This window comes from Myxocyprinus asiaticus, chromosome 42 (assembly GCF_019703515.2).
Source record: "Myxocyprinus asiaticus isolate MX2 ecotype Aquarium Trade chromosome 42, UBuf_Myxa_2, whole genome shotgun sequence".
Classification (NCBI taxonomy): Eukaryota; Metazoa; Chordata; class Actinopteri; order Cypriniformes; family Catostomidae; genus Myxocyprinus; species Myxocyprinus asiaticus.
Window position 1 is genome coordinate 38,377,297 of NC_059385.1, and position 22,425 is coordinate 38,399,721.

The 22,425-nt window shown below is 41.6% G+C and overlaps 1 protein-coding gene across 3 annotated transcripts in view; it reads right to left on the minus strand.

The window, feature by feature from the left end:
• Positions 1-524: 524 nt before the first annotated feature.
• LOC127432441 (NACHT, LRR and PYD domains-containing protein 12-like) overlaps positions 525-22,425 on the minus strand; it is a 29,061-nt gene continuing 7,160 nt past the window's right edge. For 2 of the 3 annotated variants that reach the window (XM_051683521.1, XM_051683520.1), the window contains exons 6-11: positions 22,078-22,248; positions 21,777-21,947; positions 10,949-11,122; positions 10,304-10,477; positions 2,224-2,270; positions 525-2,106 (exon numbers count right to left, since the gene is read on the minus strand). In XM_051683521.1, coding sequence (XP_051539481.1) covers positions 1,481-2,106; positions 2,224-2,270; positions 10,304-10,477; positions 10,949-11,122; positions 21,777-21,947; positions 22,078-22,248 — 1,363 coding nt within the window. In that variant the 3' untranslated portion in view covers positions 525-1,480. Of the gene's footprint in view, positions 2,107-2,223; positions 2,271-8,387; positions 9,753-10,303; positions 10,478-10,948; positions 11,123-21,776; positions 21,948-22,077; positions 22,249-22,425 lie in introns of those variants that run through there. The other variant, XM_051683522.1, reaches the window with a different exon arrangement.

Here is a 22,425-nt window from a genome sequence, read left to right on the forward strand (position 1 = left end):
CACGTTTATGAGTTCAGCTGTAGGAGCATAATTTTAAAATAAATTTTTGATTTGATAAAACATTACTTGAGGAATGTCCGAATGGGTGCAATTGGAAACAGGTGTTAATCATAATCTGGCTCAGGTGTATGCGCCCTTACTGCTTTCTCTCCGGGCGGACGCTAGACCACGCCCCCGCTGCCACAACATCCAAACACACACACTCAAACATGGCTTAAAGCGTGTTTGGCTTCCTTGGCAAGTTTGAGTTGAGTTTGTTGTTGGTTTTAAAGGGCAAGTTGTAAGTAAAACACTTTGCAAAATGAGTACTACAACTACCACAAAGCTGTGAGTTTATGCGCTTGACAAATCAATCAACAGTCATTGTCTTCTGCTAGCAAGCAACTTACATTTACAAAAACACAGTGCCTTGAAATTTCACATTTGAGGTATGACTGGGTAATTATGTTTTTGATTAGACCAAACTGGACCAACTGGAAGTTGATCAGTGATCCCACTGAACAGTCAGTATTATTTCTCTCTTGTTAGCACACTGCCACTTTATTGCAGTTTCGATCTCCTGACAAATGCACACATGCCACCATATTTTCATTGCTCACATTCTGTTTACTGGTTTATATATTATTGCTCTAACAGCACATGCGAATGTACTCCTTTTAAATCAGTCATTAAACAGAAGCACCAAAGCATAATTAAAAATTACAGTCAAAATAAAACCTGCTCACCACTGACTGTCAACACAGAGTCAACGTCAACTCACATATTACCTTTAATAATTTGTCACCACTGGCGTAAATATGTAATAACACCCTTCAAAATCAAGCATTAAACAGATTTTAAAATAAAGCACCATAACCAAGTTGAACCAAGATTTTTCTTATCACAAAAGCAGACAAAAACAACAACAAAAAAAAAAAAATAGTTTAAATTTATCATAAATAATACATTTAAGGTTAACTGGGTTTGACAAACTGTTAAGAACCCTACATCCATCTGAAATAAACCCCCCTCTATATTTGATCAAATCTGGGTGCTGTAAATGTACATAGGGACATACAGAACAATAAGGGCAATTTATACAAACAAAAGTGTCTCCTCTCCTCTTGATAAAATGGTTTTATAATAACAATGAATTGATGGATTCATTTGGGGGGAATAACTTTCCTCATTTAGTATTTCATATTTATTTACAAATAAACATCACCTTTTTTATTTTAAAACCTTATTTTTACAGTGTGCTCCAAAATCAAAGCACATATACTCATGTTCTACAAAAAGAGAGAAGCCTCATTGTTTTAAGCAACAGGAAGTGGTATAATTCTGAAAATGTACTGTGATAAACTCTTTGGATTCTTGACAAATGTATTGAAATTAACCAGTTATTAACCAGTTAAAAGCATTTTAAAATAACATTTACACACCGGGACAATTAAAAGGGACCTTCATTCCCATTTTTGGTTACGTTCTGCAAAAAAAATGTTTAGTCCCCGATCCCAAAGACAGTTGGTGCGGGTGGTGCCAAGGGTTCGCCAATTCCTTTATTGGGTGGGCAAGGTGGCGATGCCCCCTGTGTGACCAGGCCTGCTGAGGAGTTTAAATAATGAACCCCAAATCCAGCATAGAGGGGTTCAGTGAATGTGGTGTTGAATGTGTATATATGTGTGAATGTGTATGAGTCAGAGATGTTGTAAAAGGACAAAAAGCCAGCTGGCCAGTCCAGATACACTCCTATTCTATTAGAGGGGGGTGAAGGGGCGCGTACAAAGGTGCCTGTTTTACTGTGCCATACACCAAAACTCTTATTAGAGCAGGCCAGATTCCAGGAATTTTCATTGCGTCCAAACACACAGGCACCACTCTCTCCTATTCTGCTGATTCCTTTATATGCCACTGATATGTCAGCTATCCTCAGTCCCCTCCATTCAGCCTCCCAGTAACAGCGTCCAGTCAGACTCTCTCTACACAGAACCTGAGGACACTTCTCAAATCTCTCTGGATGGTCAGGATACGACTGCTTCTCGGCCACTCGTGTGACCTTTCTATTCCCTTCAGACAGAATGAGTAGGGTATTTGCTGTGTTTGGATCCAATGTGAGATCACAGAAATCTGAACACAAAAACAGAGAACCTTTATAAACAACAAAACAACAAAGACTAAAGCTGTATGTATGTTTGTGTGTGTGTGTGTGTGTGTGTGTGTGTGTGTGTGTGTGTGTAGCCCTACATTTGTTTAGCCCTGTAGTAATCATGGACTCTCCCCCATGTTCCACACTATAAACACACATACAAATATAAATATTATGTTGCATTCTGCTTATATACACAATTATATAACAGTTATTGCTGATCCTCAAATCTGATTGGACACTGATTGGTGTTCAAACATTATCCAAGTTAAAAAATAGGGCTGTTGATTAATGCATTAAAAAAATGTACACAATTAATAACGTCACCTAGCGCATGTGTAATTTCTGAAATAAAAGTATTTATCTTCCTATCACCTCAATTTTAGCTTCCTTGTAAATGTGTTTTTATGAGGCACATCAGCAGAGGGCAGTCAGTGAAACCTTATAAGCAGCGCAGCGACATAATTCTTGACAGCTGGATGAAGCACAATAGAATGCTGGGATCTCCAGATGCCGTTTTCAAAGTTTTAACTACTTTTAACTTGACACAGAATCCTAAAAACATGCAGTTTATAATAATAACAATAATAATAATAATAATGATAATAATGTTTAATTTATATAGCATTTTTCCCTAGCTCAAACGCTTTAAATGCAACAAATGCAATAATAACATCAAAACAAAACACTAAAACAATTCAGTCTACACAAACACAACAACGTAGGAGTCAAATGTATAGTGACAATGTGAAGATGTGGATGTGTACAAGTCCGACCCAACAGTTCAAACTAAACGAGCAGAAGAGAGAACTGACATGACGAGTAGTCACTCATGGGGTGGGGGGCACCAAGCATCCCGCGTCAATGCGCATCTCCCACACCACAGAGCTAAGACGAGTACAAACTTCAGGACACCAAATGGCGAATGGGAACACACAATAACGACAGGCACAATGACGCAAAATCCCTCTGCCACAGAACAAAGATGCACCATGCAAATGCTGCCAGGTGGGCAGGCCGGTGGATCGGAGCAGCCTGCACGCATGATCAGTTAATATCTTTTGAAGCAAATCGACAGGTTTTTGTAAGAAACAAATAGATCATTCAAACTTTTTAAACATAAAAAAAAAAAAAAAAAAAAAAAAATTGCTCCACCTAGCACTCTGTGTTTCACATGACTGTGGCGTGATGTAAGCACATTGGCAAGTTCACATGAGAAGTGGGAAGCACGCCTTTGTGGAACAAACATAATGCAAGAGTTAGGCCAATTCAACCAGCTTCAGGGCACTGGCCGCAAGCAAACATTTAATGTTTAAAAAGTTTTAATTATCGATTTGTTTCTTACATAAACATATCGATTCACTTCAGAAGACATTAATTGATCAACTGGTGTCTTGTGGATTACTTATATGCTGCCTAAATGTGCCTTTTGGACAATCAAAGTTTGGAATCTGTTTACTTGCATTATAAGGACAAACAGATCTCAGATCTTCTAAAAATCTTTGTTTGTGTTCTGCTGAAGAAAGAAAGTCATATACATCAGGGATTATATGAAGGTGGGAATTTTCATTTCTGGGTGAACTACTTCTTTAAGCAACTACAACAATGAGATGGACTAAAACAAAAGAAAACAAAAATAGCTCTGGAGTGAAGCGGCAGCCAAACGCACACAGTGTACTCACACCAGTAGCACGCAGAAGATTTGTTATAAGACTGAAAACCAGGGTGTAACTCCAAAATTGTCTATCTTATGCATAGACTGACATTTAAAAATAGAGCAGATGAACTTGTAAATGCAGGTCAGAGGAAATCAATTGCAAAGTGGACTGCTGTCGACTTTAGTCTTATGTTCAATTATATCAGAATAAAACAATATATTGACTTCTAAAGCCACTTTTTGTATTGTCTTATCAATGATTTACTCTTCTACAACAATAAAACATATTTTATATATATATATATATATATATATATATATATATATATATATATATATATATATATACCCTTAATTTCGGTTACCCACGTGACTAGCGTTGTTGTGTTAAGCAGCATTAATGCGTGTCCAGTGCCAGGTAAGATATATTAAACTGCATGATCCATAGTAATTTCAGGAGAAGTGATCTATATATTGGAGTCTGCAGTTGCATGTAAGTGTGTGTTTATTTAATTGTTTCACTTTGTTTTATAGTAGTATTATAGGTACTATGTTAAACTTGCGTTGCTTAAGCGTGTGTGTGTGTGTGCTACATTGTTTTGTACTTGTCCTAGGGTATTCACTGCTAGGTTTAGAGTTGTTTGTTTATTGTGTATAAAACTAGCATTATTTTTAGTGACTTTAAAAAGTGCTTCACTTGTTTTAGAGTATTATTTATTGCTAAAGTTTAGCATTGTTTGTTTGCGGTGCACTGAAGTCGTGTTTATTCCTGCATTTGTCACCTCGTGTGACCCTTAGTTTCGGTTACCCACGTGACTAGCTTTGTTGTGCTAAGCAGCATAAAGGCATGTCCAGCTTATTTCACTTAACGACCCATTAGCAGCGTGTATATATTTGACGTGAATGCTGATGTGGAAGCGGCAGCGGAAGAAGACCTCGTGTGAAGACCTACTTATGTAAACACCAGCGAGTCTGCCTGTGCGAGTCCACCGAGCAAGGACACGACAAGGCGCCACTCACCATAGCACTTAAGTATCTTTTTAATTGTATTTACTTATTTATTTATATTTTCCTTCTACATTCCCATATGTCTACTCCATGCATAACATGTGCCCTCAAGCACATCCCTGTTATCTGTTACAGACAGTTTACACGATATAGACACAGGACACAATGCCACCTACACAACCTATGGCCACTTTGCACATCAGCGCCTGCTCTACTCTCATTTTCAGTGGAACTCCGGAACTGACAGTCAGCTGTGAACAAAGCTGACTTCATTCCAGCCTTCGTCACACAGTCCACCCTCAGCATACTCGCAATGACAGAAACATGGATAAGTCCAGAGGATACAGCAACACCCTCTGCTCTCTCCAACAACTTCTCCTACTCTCACACCCCTCGACATACCAGTAGGTGTGGGGAAACAGATTTGCTCATTCCAAACAACAGGAAATTTTCACCACACTCCTCTCTATGTAACAATACTTCTTTTGAATTCCATGCTATTACCACACTGTAACCCACAAAAATCCATGTTGTTGTCATCTATCACCCTCCAGGTCAGCTGGCAAACTTTCTTGAGGAGCTGGATATCCTGCTCTCCTCCTTCCCTGAAGATGGTAGGCCACTTGTAGTTCTTGGAGATTTCAACATACACCAAGACAAGCCCAAGGCCACTAAATTTCATGCTCTTTTGGCCTCGTTTGTCTTGGAAACACTAAGCACTACAGCAACTCACAGATCAGGCAATCAGCTGGACCTCATTTTTACACTTAACTGTATCAACACAAATATTCTTGTTACTCATTTACATGTCTCTGTTCACTACTTTGTTCAATTCAACATGACTCTCCCATCTATATTAAAACAGACTCCGTCTTTGATTTCCTTTCACCATAACCTCCATTCTCTTTCACCTACATGCCTTTCCACTGCTGTCTCAACCATCAGATCCTACACTCCACCCTCTCTACTCTGGGCTCCATTAATTCCTATCTCTCAGGTAGGTCCTTCAAGGTAGCCTGGAGAGGTGAGGTGTCCAAGTCACGTCAGCTACTTACTGGGGTACCTCAGGGTTCAGTGCTTGGGCCACTTCTCTTCTCTATATACAAAACATCACTGGGACCCATCATTCAGGCACATGGTTTCTCTTACCACTGCTACGCCAATGACACACAGCTCTAGTTGTCTTTCCAGCCCAATGACACCATGGTGGCTGCGCGAATCTCGGCCTGTTTGGCAGACTTATCGGCCTGGATTAAAGAACACCACCTGCAACTTAACCCAGCCAAGACTGAGCTTCTCCTCTTTCCAGCAAACCCTGCTGTTGAACACAACATCACCATGCAGCTGGGTCCAGCTACAGTAATGCCAGCCAAAATGGTCAGAAATCTAGGGGTAACCATTGATAACCAACTCAGTTTCACAGACCACATCTCAAAGATGGCAAGATCATGTAGATTTACACTCTATAATATCAGGAAAATAAGACCCTTCCTCTCTGAACATGGCACACATCTTCTTGTTCGGTCACTTGTCATAACTATACTGGACTACTGTAATGCTCTCATTGCAGGCCTCCCTGCATGCACAATTAGGCCCCTGTAAATGATTCAGAATACAGCGGCATGTCTGGTCTTTAATGAACCAAAAACAGCATGCGTTACACCACTCCTGGTCTCTCTTCACTGGCTGCCGGTTGATGCACGTATAAAATTCAAGGCTCTGATGCTGGAATACAGAACAGTCACTGAGTCTGCTCCAGCATACCAAAAATGATTTCTGCAGAGGTACGTAACATCAGAAGCCTGTGGTCGGCTAATGAGTGGTGCCTTGTTGTACCAACTAAGGGTGTAACGGTATGACATTTTCATGGTATGATAACTGTCACAGAAATTACCACGGTATTACAGTATCATGGTATTGAGGTGCATTGATAATATCAAAAGCAGTTCAATATTTGGTTATGAAATAGGCTATTTCTGATAAACACAGATAAATATTTCAGTTATAACCAATTCTTGAACTTTATTTTGGATTTTTTCAACTTTAATCCTTTAACTTTTGATCTTGAACATCAGGACACTCTCTTAATCCAACAAGAAAAAAAAATGCAATATGTACAGTAGTCAGATGATTATAACTAAACATATTTTGTTATTGTTATTTTATTATTTATGAAATTGAATAATAATTTGTAATAATTATTGCCCAGGTTAACACTTCAAATATGCATTTGCATGCATTTAGTAATTTGTTGCATTTGTGATTTAGTTTAATTCTACAATATTTACTGAAAATATATTATTCATGTACAGTTTATTTATTAGCATCTTTCTGCCACAGTTTCACTGTCAATTTCTTGCATGCATCTCAATTTCCTGAACACCAAAACCCATGCATTTTGTAAACCCTTTTACAAATAAAACATTATTAGTAGTATCAAACACATTGGCCTACTGTTGTGCTGCACTTAGGCAAATTAACAAACAGTTGGAACATTGTAATGTTGAACAAGGTCTTACATCCGTTTACTGCATTTATGAATGTGACAGAAAGCATAAACATAACTTTTGCCTACCTAGTCATTACAAATCACCTAAAACTACATTGAACCTGGTGTTTTTATGAAACAGAAGCTATAATTTATTATCCTGTATACTGCATTTCCACTGACATTCATTTCCGCAAATTCCCTGGGTTGGTGCTCATGGAGATGGTGCTTAAAGTTTGAAGTGTTTCCCGCATGAGCCGATATTTTTTTGCGACAAACTTTACAGACTGGGTAACCATCATCAGTGATGGTGCCTCGTGGGTCTTTTACATAGCCAAGTAATCCCAGACAGCGGACTTCAACCTCTGTGGAGGCAGAAATAAAGGTTCAGGCTCGGACATGTCTGTATGATGCGCTCGTGCTGCGCCCCACTCATGCTGGACTTCTGATGTACTCGTGATGCGCTGCGCTCAAATGCAACATGAAGGCGCAATTTAAAGATTAATTTTATCTTGCCAAGTTTATATGATGCTGTGTAAATGTCGCAGATTCTGTCTTAAAATGATTTGGATTTAAAAAATGTTCTGAAAAAATCTGTCTTTATGTTCATGCAATACCGTCAGTGAGAAGATTTCAATGGTATGATAACCGTCCGTTTTAAAACCGAGGTATATTGTAAAACCTTGAAACCATTTCATCCCTAGTACCAACACAAAGAGGAACCAAAACAATTTCCCGGACTTTCGGTTTCACTGTACCACGTTGGTGGAATGACCTTCCCAACTCCATCTGTGAAGCAGACTCTCTCTCTGTCTTCAAAAAATGGCTAAAAACACATCTTTTCCATGAGCCATTCACTCATAAAAAGTATATATATTCTTGTTGCACTTTAATCTGTCTTGAATACTGCTATTCTGATGCTAGTAAAACTTTGTAATGCAGCACTTTTCGTACCACTGTCGCCTTAAGATGTATTATTCCTCTTTTGTAAGTAAAACAGTAAACACTTGTAACTGTAGTAAGTAAATAAATAAATGTAAATGCAAATGTACAGTATATATAGCTCTAAAAAAATTAAGAGACCACTGCAAAATTATCAGTTTCTCTGGATTTACTGTGTTTGAGTAAAATGAATATTTTACACAAAGTACTGACAACATTTCTCCCAAATTCCAAATAAAAATATAGTCATTTTCAGCATTTATTTGCAGAAAATGACAACTGGTCAAAATAAAAAAAAAGATGCAGTGTTTGCAGACCTTTAATAATGCAATGAAAACAAGTTCATATTCATTTTTAAACAACACAATACTAATATTTTAACTTAGGAAAAGTTCAGAAATCAATATTTGGTGGAATAACCTTGATTTTCAATTACAGCTTTCGTGCATCTTGGCATGCTGTCTACCAGTCTTTCACATTGATGTTGGGTGAATTTATGCCACTCATGGAACAAAAATTCAAGCAGCTTGGCTTTGTTTGATGGCTTGTGACCATTCATCTTACTCTTGATAAAATTCCAGAGGTTTTCAACGGGGTTCAGGTCTGGAGATTAGGCTGGCCATTACAGGGTCTTGATCCGGTGGTCCTCCATCCACACCTTGATAGACCTGGCTGTGTGGCATGGATCATTTTCCTGCTGGAAAAACCAGTCCTCAGAGTTGGGGAACATTGTCAGATCAGAAGGAAGCAAGTTTTCTTTCAAGATTACCTTGTATGTGGCTTGAATCATACATCCTTCACAAAGACGAATCTGCCGTGCACTTCACCTTAGCTGCCGTTTGCCATTCTTTTTTGCCATTCAGACTCTGCCATTCTGTACCATTGTTGTCCTCAATGTCTGCTGCTTGACCTTGTTCTTATGAACCACCATCTTTTAAATTTTAAGGATGGAAGCAACCTGATGCTCACTGTATCCCTCTGCTAGTAAAGCCAGAATTGAACCCTTCTTTTCCTCACTCTAAACTTTTCTTTTCAACTCTTTTGACATGGCCAATAGTTCTTTTTTTATTCCAATTAATTTTGAGGTACTACTAGCACTGATTTTGACATCCAGCTGGTCCTATTGCAAGAGGATAGTGATAACCACAGCAGTGTTTTTTTTTTACTTTTCCTCGTTAAATAAGATTTGGTTCAGGTGGGTGCCTGGGTAGCTCAGCGAGTATTGACGCTGACTACCACCCTTGGATTCATGAGTTCAAATCCAGAGCTTACTGAGTGACTCCAGCCAGGTCTCCTAAGCAACCAAATTGGCCCGGTTGCAAGGGAGGGTAGGGTCACATGGGGTAACCTCCTCATGGTCGCCACAATGTGTGGTTCTCACTCTCGGTGGGGCACGTGGTGAGTTGTGCGTGGATGCCGCAGAGAATAGCGCGGGCCTCCACACAAGCCACATGATAAGATGCGTGGACTGATGGTCTCAGATGCGGAGGCAACAGAGATTCGTCCTCTGCCACCTGGATTGAGGTGAGTCACTATGCCACCACAAGGATTTAGAGTGCATTGGGAATTGGGCATTCCAAATTGGGGAGAAAAGGGAAGAAAAAAAAAGATTTGATTCAGGTGATCACCTAATCAGTACCTCATTAAGTAGAATGAGGTGTGCTTGTGTTGCAATTCAACAGACACTGGAATGGAATATCTGCCATACATGTAGAGATGATGATTTCAGAAAAAATTGGTGTGGTCTCTTAATTTTTCAAGAACTGTATATAATGTATATGAATTATGTATTATTTATATTGAATTAACTTTATATGAGGGCCTTTCTCATGAAATATTGATATGTGCGATTACAATTAAATTAATTAATCAGCATGTCATGTAATTAATTAAAAATGTTAATTGATTGACAGCCCTGTTATAAAATAAATACAAATTAACATTATCAAATGTAAATAAATGCTTATATCTTTTTTTAAACAAACAAGGCTGCAAACAGCTGCAAACTCTCTCTCTCTCTCACACACACACACACACACACACACACACAAAGACAGTATGACAGTATTTCTGCTCAATATACTTGAGTTTGTCCAGTTTGCAGTTTGGATCATTGAATCTCTCAGTGAGCATCTTGACTCCTGATTCTTCTGGATGATTGTAGCTCAGATCTAGCTCTATCAGGTGTGAGGGGTTTGAACTTAGAGCTGAAGCCAGATAACAACAGCCGACCTCTGTCACCATACAGCCAGATAATCTATAAACACACACAGCAAGTTCAGATTTACACATGATAAAGAGTGATTGTGAAGGTAATTTTGAATAACAGGCTCTCTTTTGCTGCAGCTGGAAATGTAATAGCCCTGCACTCTATTTATTTTCAACACACACACACACACACACACACACACACACACACACACATGTTGGTGCAGATAGCATTATGAGGACTCTCCATAGACATAATTATTTTTATACTGTATGAACTATAGATTCTATTCCCTAACCCTACCCCTAAACCTAACCCTCACAAAAACTTTCTGCATTTTTACATTTTCAAAAAAACATTGTTTTGTATGTTTAAGATATTTGAATGATGGGAATGCTAGAAATTTCCTCAAACCACATTTATAGCAGTATACCCTTGTAATTACCAGTTTGTAACATAAAAAGTCCCCCCACCCACCCACGCACACACAAACACACACACTTAAGCACCTTTAAATACCTCAGTATCTCTAGTTTGCATTTTGTATTCTTCATTGCATCAGAGAGCAGCTTCACTCCTGAATCCTGCAGGTCATTGTTACTCAGGTCTAGCTCTCTCAGGAGGGACTTTGATGATTGTAGAGCTGAAACCAAACCTTTACAGCACTGACCAGTGAGATTGCAGATGGACAATCTGAACAGAACAATAAAATGCATATAATTACATCCTATTCATAAAATGAGGCATGAAGTAATTGATAACACATTCTGATGTCACATTAGTTAAGATTATACATGTAGTCATTTTCGTCTCATCTTTAAATGTTCCTTTAGACGCCTTCCCCAGTGGCATGGCTGGTTTCTGAATGTTCGCAAACAGTATAGCATTGCTCAGCTGTTTCTGTCTTGTTCTGTAGAAAGAACCCAAATGCACAGAGCCAGTAATACCAAAAATCCCTTATTATGGAAAAATAAAACTCCAAAATGTGAATAAGTTCTGGCAGCCAGGGAAGAGGGTCCAGGAATGGGGTGGGGTCCATGTCTGGTCAGGAGGCTCCAGGAAGGAGACAGTGTCTGGTGGCCAGAGGAGCAGCTCCAGGAAGGAGGTGGGGTCTGGAGATAGGATGAGGTCAGGAAGCCTAGGAGTGGGGATGAGGTCAGGAAACTCTAGGACAGGGATGAGGACATGGATGGTTATGGCCACTGGAGAGATGGAGTGGATGCCACAGGGCAGAGGTCAAGGGGAAGCTGCTGGGGAAAGGACATGGTCAGACTCTGCAGCCAATGGGCAGGGGTCAGACAGGATGGTCGATGGGCAAGGTCAGGCTGAGAAGCCACTGGGAACCAACTTTTCCTCCTGCTCCTCTTGAGGGTGGAGTAAATAATGGTGGTCAGCAGCAGGCTCAGCTGCTTCCTGACAGCAGCAAACTTGGCCGCCTCCTGGCAGTCAGTAGCAGACTCGGCCACCTCCTGGCAGTCAGCTTCAACGAAGGCGGGCATCTCCATGAAATCCACCATGGACTCGCCGGTCCCTTAAGATAATTTGGCGGGTAATGAAGTTAGTGCATGCCATCTCCTCCACCTCCTCTTCTCTCCTGCCACTAGAGATCGGACCATCTCTTAATCTTCTCAACAACATCTCCATCTCTCTGAGGCAACAGATGTAGTTTACTAAGTCCTAATATGTCAAAAAGAAAATCAGGTTAAATAGAGGTTAAAAGGCTTATCCTTGGAAATGATTGTGGTTAACCAGTGGGATGGGTTCAGACGGGTGTGTAAAACACGGCTGTACAAGAAGAAGGGAGTCCGGTCTGGCCTGTAGGTTTGGAATGTACCTGTACATGGCGTGTGCAATAATTACCGTGATGATCCAACCACTAAGGAGGAGCCCGAGGCTGACCAGACTGATAGGGTGTTCTTGGTAAGATGACGATCTGCTTATGTGACTAGGAAATATAGTGGTTATGCCAGTCGGTTTGAGACTGAACTTCATCCCTTCAGCCAGAAGCTGCTATTAAATGGTGTCATCAATGGTGAGGATGTGACCTCTAAATGCTTACATGATCTCAGTTTCCGTGTCATGTTTGTTGACGCTGATATGATGGAGGACAATATTGTCAATCTGCATGGTGGCTCCTTGGGGAACCATTAAGAACACCATCTGGTTTGGTAGCGTTAGTTTAGTTGCTGTATCATAGTGGTCATATGACATTAGAACTTCGATGGCTGGTGTGTTAACGACCCAGAGATTGCTTGCTTGCTCTACCTTTGTCTCTGTTACTTCAACTTTGACAGACATGCTACCATAACACTTTTGTTCAGGGGATTTGGTTCTTAGGCCACAGAGGTACTTAGTCACCTCTCTAACAAAGGGGTTGCTTGGACAAACCCAGTAAATGTCCTTTGTCTTGGTACACATGCTTAGGTTAGGGATAAGGTAGATCAAGGGGTGCTCGGTCCTATGTCAAAGGATGCCTGGTCTGTAGCCAGGCATCCTGTGTGAATGGGGTGAATGGGTGTGTTACTTCTCTGAAAACCAACATTCAATACTGACTGTTGTCGGTATATATTCTGCCTTTCTATGATGGGTAGATTGAGGATAAATCCTATTTCAAGGTTCTGGGGATTTACATAGATTGGAATTGCACTGCCAAGGCTATATAGAGTGCGTATTGTATACTGTACAGTGTATGTTATTGTAGGGCCTTGGCCCACTTAAAATGGCAGCAGACACCGCATGGCCCTTTGTTCTATGATCAAAAGGAGAGACATTGAACTCAGTTTCCCAGGATCCTTCACAAATTCACAACTGGATGCGAAGTCCCACCCATGGACCCAGTCTTAAACACCATTGGTCGAGCGGCCTACGACCGATGACGTCATCTCGTCAACAAAACCTGCGGACAGATGAATTTCGCTCTCTCTGTGCTAAACTCTGCCTGGCTGTAAAGGGACATCTGTACTGTGCACGTACTGAAGGAGTTTTCCCTCCGTTCGGACTGAGAACAAAGAAACCATGTTTTTCTAACCTCGCCATTTGGCCACGGTAGAGTAAGATTAACTTAGCTTTGTTCAAGTCTTATAGTATACCTATATCAACCAGTTCAGTTTCACTGTAAAGCAACAGTGAATTTATTTTGAAAAACGGAAAGGCGACCAGTTTCCCTTCTCCCTCTTTTTCATTCAATGTTGACTACTTTCTGCATTCTTCTCCATCGCTGGATCCGAAGAATAAAGCAGAGACGCGTCTTTTCGCTGACGAGCGTAAGACAAGGAACCATCCAGACCATTTCTCCTGACCGCTCAATGCAACAGGAATTCCAACGGATAAACCTACTGAAATCACACAGGATTTCCCAAGTAAGGCTTGATATCTGGGCAGATTTAGTTTAGAAACTGATTTTTCTTGTGAATCTAAATCGTATTTTTGATTCTAAATGCTGATGTTTTGAGTATATATATTTGTATGTTAAACTCTGCTCGCTGTTTCGAGTTGGGATATTTGTTTTAGTTTCTTTTGGGGTTACGTTTGTTTTGTTGAGTGATTTGAACTAGTAATACAGTCCCGCTGTTACGAGCGGTTACCCTTAACTAAACTGCATGCATCTTTCCTCACTCCCGCTCGCTCTCATTCTTATTCTCTCTCTGATATTCATTGAGTGAGCGGCGCCTCGGTTTGTGTTCGACTCAGGCTGGTAAACCAAATTCTCCCGCCTGTTTCGTCAGTTCCTTTGTGTGTCCGCTCATTCCCATCCTCATGTGGGATCAGCTCCATTTTGGACTTAACCCTCCATTCTGAACATGATCCTCCATTTTGATTCCTTTGTTACCACACCTGGACACACACAAACACACACACACACACTAGCATATAGCTCCACTGTTAGCTTAGGATATCCTTGATTTTATTTTTGGATTATATTCAGATAGTATTGGCTGTGTTCACTAGCTGGCAAACCAAATTCTCCCGCCTGTTCCGTCAGTTCCTTTGTGTGTCCGCTCATTTCCACCCGCACGTGGTATTAGCTCCATTTTGGATTTAACCCTCCATTTTGAACCTGATCCTCCATTTTGATTCCTTTGTTACCACACCTGGACACACACACACACTAGCATATAGCTCCACTGTTAGCTTAGGATATCCTTGATTTTATTTTTGGATTATATTCGGATAGTATTGGCTGTGTTCACTACTGCTTGATTATAATAAATCTTGTTATATTATAATAAGTACTCCTGTTTGTTTTTGTTTGAATGTTGTGTTGAAGCCAACCTCTGCCACGTGAAGAACTCCCAAGTTACCTCAGAGTACTATTAAGTTATTGGTGTTAGAAACTAACTGTAACTAGATTACTATTAGATTTGTATACCAATAATTTAACTAGTTTTTCCCCTTTGTTGATTATTTTGATTAACAATTAAGATTCTCAACCTACAGGGTAGATTTTGTTTTATGAGACTCAATCAGTAACTTGCTATCATTTTTTCTCTTTTCAAAGAGTGGTGCCCCGAGAATAGAGTTTAATGAATTAAATTCTATTTAATTACTATTTAGTTATTAATTGTTATTTGATTATTCCATAATTAATAACAATTAATTATTGATCATTTCTGTAGAATGGTTTAATGAGTTAAATTCTATTTAGTTATTTAATTGTTAATTATTCCATAATTAATAAAAATTAATTATTGATTATTTCTGATAGTAAAACTGATTTAAACAACCAGTAGCACCTACATTATTATTTGTGTATTGTTGAGTGTAATTATGTGTATATCAAATGTTTAAATTGTGCTGTGTTAATTTGATGTTATTGTAAATTGGTACTGTCTCATCACTGTCACGACTGCTATGTTGATCGGAACTGCACCCAAGAATTTCACACACCATTGCACTTGTGTATATGGCTGTGTGACAATAAAGTGATTTGATTTGATTGATTTGATTTGATGCCAGGTGTATCTGGGAAGGTTGCACAATGGATTTAGTAGCAGATCTAAGGATTTGTTCAACAAGGTCTAGGGAGACCAGGTAAGCTGGAATACTTCCACCACTCAGAGTGGTGCTAGGAATTAGTGCCGATGGGATGTGTTGAGGCTTGCAGCTATCCTTATGGTGCTATGTGGTGCATCTTCACTCCTTTGGAGTGAAAACAGCTTGAAGAGCTTAATCTGATTCAAATGGACCCATTTGTATGCCGGTTTTTGGCTTGGCTTTGAGACCCTGATTTGGTAGGCTACTGGTGAGAGCTTTCCCACTATCTTGAAGGGGCCTGACCAACTTGGTAGGAACATTTTAGAGATTCCTGCCAGTTTGATGAACCTGAAATAAAGTACCTTGTCACGTACTTTGTACTCGCGGTGAGACGCTTTCCTGTCATAGTAGGCTTTGGATCCCTTGACGCTGGCTTCCATGTTCTTGTGGCCTGACAATGGTCACACAGGTCCGTCATGTATTGGTGCACCATATAGCCAGTTGCAACACTGATGTCTTCAGGGCAGTACAGAAGTTGTAGTGGAAGGGTCATTTCTCTTCCAGTCATTATTTCAAACGGTGTGACCCCTGTGGAGCAGTGCGGAGTAGTCCTAATGGCCATCAGCACCAGGGGGAGTTTTACATCCCAATCTCTGCCATTGCTGTTAACATATATTAAGCATGTTGATAATGGTGCAGTTGGCATATTCGACCTGTCCAGATGACTGGGGATGATACGGGATTGGAAGTTGACTTCAACGCCCATGATTTCTTACATGATAGTCATGAGGTGAAATGGGTGCCTTGATCTGAATCAACGGAGAGGGGTAGCCTCCAGCGGCTGAACACATGGTTCAGCAGCAGGACTGCAGTTGTTGTGGCTGTGTTGTTAGGGGCAGGGAGGCATTCCAACTACTTGGTGTAAGCGCAGGTAACCATGAGGAGGTACTTGTTACCTCATGAGATCCAATCTGCCTGGAGGTGGGACCACGGGAACGTGATCCCTCGGTTCTGGAGTGGGGCCCGATCCAGCGGTCTGGATGCCTGGAACTGGCTACAGACCAGGCATCCTTTGACATAGGACTGGGTGTCATGGGCCATCGATGGCCAATAAACGACGGGTCTTGAGGGTGGCCATGTAACCCCAGTGGCCTCCAACAGGGGAGTCGTGAGCGTGGGCTAGCATCAGTTTGGGTATAGACCAACAAACCTTTCTCCAGTTTAAGACATGGCAGGTCATGCAGGAGAGCATGTAGCTCCTCCGACTCACACGGTAGGGTTTGAGAGGCCCCTTGTGTTGCAGGGTTTGCTACCTGCTGTCGGACGGTTTGGATGGCCGGGTCTTACTCCTGCATGGTGATCAGATCTGTATGGCCAGGTCTCCATCGCAGGTGCAGAGTCTGTTGACAGGTCTGTGGGTCTTCTCGCCTTTCTTTTGCCTGCTGATGGTTGATTGCGTTTACTGCACATTTTTGGGTAATTGGAAGCCACTTGTCTCGGAACTCCCAGGCTGTGCCCTGTTCTTCACCTAGCTTGGCTAGGACCGGAGATTGGGAATGACTTTTGACCTTTTTCCAGAACACTGTCATTCCCAAGTTGGTCACTAGTTGGTCGCAAGCCAGGAAGAGTTCCGATTGCTTGACTTCCTTGTTTCTCACATTCTGTTGGCTGTTCAGGAAGGTGACAGGTTGGTGACAAGTCTCAATGACTGTCTTCTGACCCCCAACGTAGCTACAGAAGTGTTCCACAGCCCATACGGTGGTCAGGAGGGCCTTCTTGCAGTCAGAGAACTTAATCTCAACAACACTAAGAGGTCGGCTCGCGTAGGCAATGACACGTTTGTCTGTGTCTTGTTTCTGTGTCAGGGCGGCACTGAGACAGTGGGACGAGAAGCTTGCATCGAGGTGGAACTCTTTATCCTTGTCTGGGTAGGCCAGACAGGGCGCAGAGCTGAGCTTGTCTTTTATCTGGCGGAAAGACTGTTCCTGGGGCTCTCCCCACTCAAATGTTTTGTCTTTACGGACTAGTTCCTTGAGGGGTCTGGCTATCTCCGCATAGTCCTCGATGAACTGTCGGGAGTAGTTGCAGACACCTAGGAAGCTACTGAGTTCTGACAAACCTGTTGGAGCTTTGATGTCATGGATGGCTCGAACTCTCCCAGCTTGGGGTTCGATGTCATTTGCACTCACTGTTAGACCCACATACTCAACCTTAGTGCAGTATCACTGGCTCTAGGCTAGTGCAAGCTTGGCTCCAGCAGTGGAGAGTTGGTTAAGTACTCGGTCAAATGTTCCTCAAAGGTCTTGTTCATCATGAGGATGTCGTCCACATAGATGAGGTTACCATGGGTAGCAGTGTCACTCATGGCCTTATGGAGGAAGATATTGAACTCAAATGGACAATGGTTCCAGGTGTAATGGCGGATACCAAAAGAGAAAGCCAGCTTGTACTGGTCAGCTGGGTTGACTCTCATTGTCCAGAAGCCATTGGCCATGTCCACAGTAGAGAAGAAGTGGGCCCCTTTGAACTTGGCCAGTTCTTGGTCCAAATGGATCATGGGCCAGCAGTAAAGTGGTACCTGCCTATTCAGAGGGCAATAGTCAGTGGTGAGATGCCACTTGCTGTTCGGCTTTAACACTGGCCAGACAGGTGAGTTGTAAGTTGAGTTGCATTCCCAAATGACTTGCTTTTGCAAAAGCTTGTCGAGGATTCCTTGGATTGACTCCTAGGCAGCAGGGGGATTTTTTTACTGCTGTAAAAATATGGGTAGCATATTTGGATCAGTGGGAATGTGAACGGTGACACCACAGTTATGGGAATCTCTTTTTGATATAAGATTGGCTGGAAATCATGAAAGAGTTTCCGAAGCACGTTTCTCTGATCCTTTGTCATTAAAGCATCTGCTCTGGCAAGCTGCTCATTGACCTCGGCCTCAAAGCCAACATAGGGTTCCTCTGGTGAGGAACAGGTTTTGTCATCATCAGGGGTTGTGTCTCCAGGTTGAGTCACAAGAGAGTATATGACCATGTCACCTCTGGTGCCCAGGGTAGCGCTGCAGATTGGTTTGCCTTGAAGCGCCTTGTGTTAGGCCACTGTGATCATTTTGGTCAAAAAAGTGGACAGGCCACCATCCAGGTTGTCATCCATGGCTAGTGATGGAGTTAATTCTCCTATCACTGGCAGCGTCAGTTCGAAATCATGAAACGAATGTATTGACCAACATCCCTAGCGGTCGCCGTGCCGTCACCTGAATTGGGACGTGCATCAGTTTCTAAACCAACAAGTAGGTTGAGCAGTGGATCAACCGCAGACGGTCAGATTGAGCTCCCAGAAGCGGGGCAAGGGTTGGAAGAACACCTGTGGGCCAGGTATCTTCTGTCCTTTAGAGATCACCAGGTGGATGGGAACACCTGCTGTTCATGCGAGGATAGTCATATCTACCTCACTAGCAACCTGGTACACCTGGAGAATGGTCTGGCTGGATATCTTATGTTCTACCTCAATGGTCAGAGAATGCCTCTCGGCCTGGGCTTGAGACCACATAACCTGGTTGACTGTGTCCAACTGAGCACCTAGTCTGACCAGAAGGTCCGCCCACTCGAAGAACGGGGGTTGAAGTTGAGGGACTACACTCACGCAATGCATGACCTGCCTTTTCCCAATCCGTATGGAGAGGGCGCATACCCAAATCACTTTGAGGAGACTTTGTGGTGACACTGAGAAAGGAGTGACTTCATAGTGTGAAGAACGGAGGAGGACTGTGTCGGCACAAGTCATCTTATAGGTCCTGGTTCATGGCAGTCTTTTCTGACCAGAGCGCTACAAGTGCTTCTGGTGCCGCTATACCATTGATGCACACGCCTTCTACTATGTGGGGGCTGTACAGGGTTAAGTTTATGTTCTTCAGTGAACAAAGGAAAGACTCGTGGTCATGAAATGAATTTTGACTATCAACATGTAGCAGCTGTGGGCTCGCAAGTGGCATAGAGATCAGAGCAAGGATCAGGCTCTGGAGGAGGCATGACCATTGGTAGGGGTCCTCTGGACTCCTGGATGATGGCGACTTATCCATCTGGAGCTGGCGAACTGTTTTCTGGACCAAGTGGCCTTGGTGTGTCAACCTGAGCCCACATGTATCTACAACTCTTATCAGGACCAGGGAGACGCCTTACCTAACTCGCTGGAAGGTCATGACGTGGTCAAGCGCTCACTGCAAGGCACACAGCAGCCTGCCTGTGTCCACTCCAACGTACCTTGTGACACGGTTCAGTGCCTGCAGCATTTCGTATAGGAACCCCTGGTGTCACTACATTGACACATCGTCGAGTGAGTGACAGACAGGGAATGTCTTGGTTACTGATGTAACCTCTGTTCCCTGATGGAGGGATCGAGACGTTGTGTCCCTCCTGCCGCGGCGCTGAACCGACCGCTGACATGGTCGGGACTCTCTCTCGGCTCCTCAGCACAACTCTGAATGAGTAGTGCAAGCCATCTCCTTTTATACCCATATGTCCAGGGTGGAGAGTGGCATGCAAATTCCACTCACCAATTTTCATTGGAATTTTCTGAATAAAGCAAAGGTGATTGGGGCTCTCAAGAGCGAACCCCTAGTGTCACTATACTGACACAATGTCTCGTTCCCTCCATTAGGGAACAGAGGTTACATCAGTAACCAAGACATTTTGGACTCCCTTTGTTTGATTTTGCTGCGGTTGTTGTTATCAGGCTTTGAGTGTTCGTATAGGCCGCAGTTAGGCTTTATGACTGTATGTAGGCCTGCCTTTGTCTCCTATTTGTGTACGTGAGGCCCAACAATGATTTTTAATCAGGTATTTTCATGTTTTGTAACTAGCACGTTGAATATTCATGAAAGTATGTCATATTTACAATCGCTGAGTTTCATTTTGCATGTCTCGAATGCTAATGAAGGTTATTTGCTAATATTCCTTAGCAATTTCATTATATAAAAGTTCATGATTAAACATTGCCCTATTTTGAGCAGGAACAGAAATCTTCACACACAATGGGCCATAAATTAATTTATCTTGAAGGGAGGACAGAAATGTCCATGTGACCCAGCAAAAGACACTTCTGATTGGCTCAAGACACCTTTGGGGTGCGGCCAACCTCAACTCAACAAAACCTCCCCGCATAGAATGAACTCTCTCCTCTCTTTGCTCTTCTGCTCTCTTTTCGCTCTTGGATCTGGCTCTTCTCTGAGCCCTTCTTTAGCTGGCATCGCTTCGGTGCCCCTCTGCCCAGGTTCCGCACAATGTAGAGTTCAGGAAAGCTCGGAACGTAAAGTTCCGAGGAGCTCTTTTCTCTTCTCAAGTCTTCCTTGCGGGAGGCCTCGCTTCAAAGCCCCACCTGATCATTCCAGCACCGAACTATCCGGAATCATAACATTGACAAGAACAACTAGAACTTTTTATGGATCCAACCAAACAACGCAAAGAAACACAAGTACACCTCCAGACTTTTGCTAGAAAGTACTGGTGTTTTAATCAAATACTTCAGGTAACCCGATTGCAAATCGAGGTATATTAAATGAAGTATCGATGGTTCAGGGCATGCCTATAGACTCCATAAAGTTGTGGAGTATTGTTTGTTTGTGTGTGTGTTAGTTAGTTTGATGTTGTAAATTAGAAATAGTCTTGTTTGTATTAAAAGAGGATTTGACTGTGGTATATCTTGATAAATAATCTCGTCAATTTATTCTTAAGATCTGTGCTGTCCTTGAACAATATTTCAACATATTTGTGATATTATTTTCAATGGCCATGAGAATAGTATTACTCTAAAGAGTTGACAGATGCATCATATCAACTCAACAGGGCCGAGTGATCAGATGTACACCTTCATTCTTTCAATATTCCCTTCTTAAGCGAAATTTCCTTACATATAAATTGTGAGCAGATACAACGTGCCTGTTGTATTACATATTCAATGTTGGAGAATTTAGATTTCTAATCTGATCATTTGTCATTTATCCTTCATATAATGGTGGTTGAACACAGCCAAGATTCCCAAATTATTTACATAAAAATGTGGACATATTATTGGTGATGAATGCTGGCAGTTGTAAATATACCCTGCCACAAAGTCACTAATTTCCTACAATGATAAAAAAATAAAAAATCACATAATATCTTAGTACAATCTGATTGAGATTGCTATCGAATAACAAAATTTTACTGTAAAAATAGCATGTCATTGTTACCTGCTGCCCTAAAATTTATTTATTCAAAATGTACTTTCTAAAAGGTGTTTTGAATTTAAAGACTAAAAACTAGAATAACTACAATCACAGAGAGACTTCCCATAGCAGTCTAATTATAACCAAAATTTGACTGGCACTGTTTGAAGCCCAAACCTCAGTATCTCCATTGTACAATTTGTACTCGTCAGTGCATCAGACAGCAGTTTCACTCCTGAATCCTGCAGGTCATTGTTACTCATGTCCAGCTCTCTCAGGAGGGACTTTGATTGCAGAGCTAAAGCCAAACTTTCACAACACCGAGCAGTGACTCTACAACCTGCCAATCTGAACAGAACAAGAAAAATTCAAAGTAATTACAAACTTTTTAAAAATAAACAGTGGGACTAATATTAATCATTTTTAATAATTACATCTGAACTTGCAAAACGCCTATGAACACATCTGAAACCCTAACCTCAGTATCTCCAGTGTACAGTGAGGACTCTTCAGTGCATCAGAGAGCAGCTTCACTCCTGAATCCTGCAGGTCATTGTTACTCAGGTCCAGCTCTTTCAGGGGGGACTTTGATTGTAGAGCTGAAGCCACAATTTCACAACACTGAGAACTGAGGCCACAGCTGTCAAATCTGTCAAAACAGAAAATATTTTAGGATATTTATTCTATACATTTTGTAAAGATCTGATGAACGCTGTAAGAGGAGTTTGAAAAAGGTTTTTCAAGGTTTGAAATTCAAAATGGCAGACACAAAGTTTGGTAAAATTGGTATCATTGTACTTGGCATGACCCAAGGAATGTGAAGAGA